The sequence below is a fragment of the Mercenaria mercenaria genome, chromosome 11 (assembly GCF_021730395.1).
Source record: "Mercenaria mercenaria strain notata chromosome 11, MADL_Memer_1, whole genome shotgun sequence".
NCBI classification, from domain to species: Eukaryota; Metazoa; Mollusca; class Bivalvia; order Venerida; family Veneridae; genus Mercenaria; species Mercenaria mercenaria.
The window spans coordinates 45923265-45927250 of NC_069371.1; the positions used below are offsets into that span (position 1 = coordinate 45923265).

At 37.1% G+C, this 3986-nt stretch overlaps 1 protein-coding gene across 1 annotated transcript; it reads left to right on the forward strand.

Annotated features, from left to right (window-relative positions):
* Window positions 1-367: 367 nt before the first annotated feature.
* Window positions 368-1627, forward strand: LOC128546771 (E3 SUMO-protein ligase ZBED1-like). Its single transcript, XM_053518077.1, has one exon. The coding sequence runs from the start codon at window positions 368-370 to the stop codon at window positions 1625-1627; it is 1260 nt and encodes a 419-aa protein (XP_053374052.1).
* Window positions 1628-3986: the final 2359 nt, after the last annotated feature.

Consider the following 3986-nt stretch of genomic DNA (forward strand, 5'->3'; position numbering starts at 1 on the left):
GAGTAAAGCCTTCAGGAATATGGTGCATGAGTGTGAGTCTCGCTACAAATTTCCATGTCGGACTACCTTTAGTGACAACGTGATTCCGAGACTATACGAGTCAGTGTCAGTCCGTGTCAAGGGTGAACTGCAAAGTGCAGAAGTAGTTGCCTGGACTACAGATTCATGGACAAGTCGCGCAACACAGTCATATGTAACCATAACTGCACACTTCATAAATCCTGATATGGAGCTTTGTTCGTGAGTGTTGCAAACAAGAGAGCTTCCAGAATCACATACCGGGGAGCATGTTGGGAATGTGTTGCATCAAGCACAGCTGGAATGGGCATGTAAAGTATGTGCCTTGACTACTGATAATGCCGCAAATATGAAAATTGCTGCTCAAACTGCTCAGATACCTATCAATATTGGATGTTTCGCTCATACGCTTCACCTAGCGTCTGGAAGGGCTTTGGATCTGAAAGAGGTTCACCAAGTACTGGCTAAGATGAGATCCGTTGTTTCTTTAATGCATAGAAGCACCACTGCATCAGCTCTCCTAAATAAAAAGCAAAAGATGCTGCAACTCCCAGAGAATAAATTGCTCATCGATGTCAGAACCAGTTGGAACTCTAGCTACCTAATGGTGGAAAGGTTCTTAGAGCAACAAGTAACCATTCTTGCAACACTCACTGATGATACCATCAGAAAACAACCTGAAGCCAAGTTAATTCAGGCAAACTGCGTACTTCCAAATGAAGTACGCCATTGTGAGGACTTCTTGAGTCTTATGGAACCATTGTATCAAGCTACTGTGTCTCTTTCGGCTGATCACTATCCCACAGTTGGGCTGATGTTACCGGTACTTAAGAAACTGAAAGGTGTATACCTTCCAGAGGACAGTGACACTCCCTTCAAGCAGAAAATAAAGCAAGCTATTCTCAAAGACTTGGAGAAAAGGTACTTGGGTGAAAATTTGGTGGAGTATCTTGAAGAGGCAACTGTGCTAGATCCAAGAGTGAAAGGAAAAGCTCCCCCTGCTGCATGGGAAAGACTTCGTGATAAATTGATTGCCTTACCTGTGAAGCAGGAATTGATGCATGTGAAATCAGAGCCAGCTGAATCAAGTGCATCTGATGAACCTGCCTTACCACAATTACCTAAACCACATGCCTCAAGTCAACCTGAGCTTCCAAAGGTCCCCGACTTACTACAGACAGGAGTTGCTACTGAGATCAAGACAGAGACTCCTTACCCTGTTAAGCAAAGAAAAAAGTCTGCCCTGAGCTTCCTTCTTGATGATGACGAAATACAAATTTCCAAGGTAGAGCCCCCTCTGTCAAAGCAAGAACTAGTCAACAAAGAAATTTCAATATACAGAGAAGAGGCTAAATTAGGGTCCAGATCTAACCCCTTACAGTATTGGAAGACGAATGCACTAAAGTTTCCTTTCTTGTCAAGACTTGTGAAATCTTATTTGTGCACACAAGGAAGTTCTGTTGCTTCTGAAAGGGTCTTCTCTACTGCAGGTGATATTGTTACTGCAACAAGATCATGCCTGGAACCTGAACATGTTGATCAATTAATATTTTTGAAGAAAAACTTTAACGAAGCCAAAGATATGGCTATCATTCTTCATAACATGTAACTATCTGCAAATCTGCAAAGTTTGTGTTTCATTTCAGTAAACTCTAGTTAACTCAGCTTCTTAGCTATTACATACCTGTAGCTATACTTTGACTGCAATGTTTATTATTCCATAAAAATGGTACTTATATAACAGTGTTGTGTTTTTGTATCATTATATTTGTTGCTGGTGATCCGTGGTTCGATCTGTGAATCGTCAGTCCCGACTCGCGGATCGGATCGGATCGCCACTTGGCCGACGATCCACAGCCCTACACAGGATCCGTCTTTAAGTAAAAGAAGTGTAAAACCTGTTTACTAAACTCTTTACTGTGATTGATTGGCCGCAAAAAAGAAGGTCTGTGCATGCGAGCGGGTGCATTTTCTTCTTCAAAAATGAAATCATTGATGAAGTCTTTCGGACGAGCTACTTATCAGTTTGGCATGGTCTAAAAGAAAATAAATTCCCATTGCGGAAGTCAGAACATTTATAAATATCCGATTGGGTATCTTCCAAAGCATTGGCAGACAAGACAAAAATCAGCCTAATGTATTTTAAGGTTTATCATTTTAACTTTCATTTTGAACGCCAACTTAATTATGATATGGACTGAAATGGTGATTTATTGTCCTTGTGAAGTACATTTGGAAATGTTTTGTTATTTTTATAAATTACTTAACTATTATGTTTCCATGTTTTTGACACAGAGTGATTCAAATAGGCGCATCATTTCCTGTCTTAATGTACTGGATAAACCTTTTAGTATTATCTTTGATAGTTTCCATAGAAACATGTAGAGTTGTAGACGGTTCAAAGTGATTGGTAATTTTCTTAAAATGCACACTTTTAAGCAACAGACAATCTTAATTTACTTATATCATTAACGCAAACTATTACACTGAGTTATTGAAAACGATCTACATTGATAGGTTATTTTAGCCACTATTGAAATAATGTTTATAATTATATTACATCAGGCTAAAGCTTAATTATTCAAGACTTTAAATATTCCAAGAAGAACTTGTCTTAATGGATGAAACACTAAAATCAAAGTGGCAACTGAGAAACGGCTTTTCATTACGACATTTTTATTATGCATTCCATATCACGCTAAATAACTAGAAGTTTCTTTAATGGAGCATAAAGTTTTTCATTCAATTCTTGTATCATTATGTAAAGAGGCACACAACGTCTGGACTGTGAAAGTGATATCCTCTTTCTTCTATCATGTTTACATAACAATAAATAATTACTTAAATTTACATTTACGACTTCTAAGATTTGTAAGAGGAACATTTTTCTTCCATCAACATATTAAACGAAAAACCGTTATGCGTTAAAATAACTTGTAAACAAATCAGCTCTTTTATTGAAAATCCACGTTTTGATACTATTTTGGTATTATCAATTTTCGTCATCTAATTACTTTCCCACATTTAATCAAACGTTGTGTTATCATTGATGTTCATAACTATTTCGACCATTTATTTGCTTTCATCTTGGTCTTCTTGTTGTGCAAACAGGAATATATCTGCGCGATAAGTTTAAAATTAGAAGCATCCCAAAATTATCAGCTGAATAAAGGCGTTTAATCGAATATTTGCGTCCACTCCAAATTGTCAAACTATACAGAATAAGGCATATTTGGTTGTTTAAAAAAATCTGATCTTTGGCAATGTGTCTAAAATTGTTGCATATTGAGTAGGAGTGTTCTAACTTCGATAAATAAATGCGTCTCGTAATAACAATAACCTGTTTTACTTTAAAGTTAGTTTGTCTGAAGAAACAAAAAGTCTCGGGTAAAAAATCAGATGATTTCAATATTGTTTTACAGTAATGTGTGATAAGACAAAGACAAACACATATGCGTGACTACTTGTGCAGGAATTTCAAGAGACTAATGTACAGATCAGCTCACGCGGAAAACCCATTCTACTCGATCCTCGGAGGATGGCCAAAACGAGTACCAAGGCTTCGACTCGAAGTTTGTTCGAGTCAGTCATTTTCTGTCAAGGTTTTTCGCTATCTGACTCCGAGGATTTATGCGGAGTCACTCGAAGGAAGTCCTCGAAGTGACTCGAGATGAAATCCAATTAGTGGAATACACACCTGTATTGGTTTCTTTTGATTCCGAGTCACTTGACGGAATTCCTTCGAGTGATTGTGGGACTAATAAATAATAACCTATGCAAATTTAAATGGGTCTTCGAGTAACTTCGAGGACAGATTTCAGATTGATCGGAGTAGGGTGATTATATTTTACATAGTGATACGCGAAATAAACACAGTATTTATAAATAAAAATAATACTGAAGTATTTTTATCTTACTTAAAAATAAACCAATTTTTCCTTTTCACTTGATATTTTATCACTTTTTGA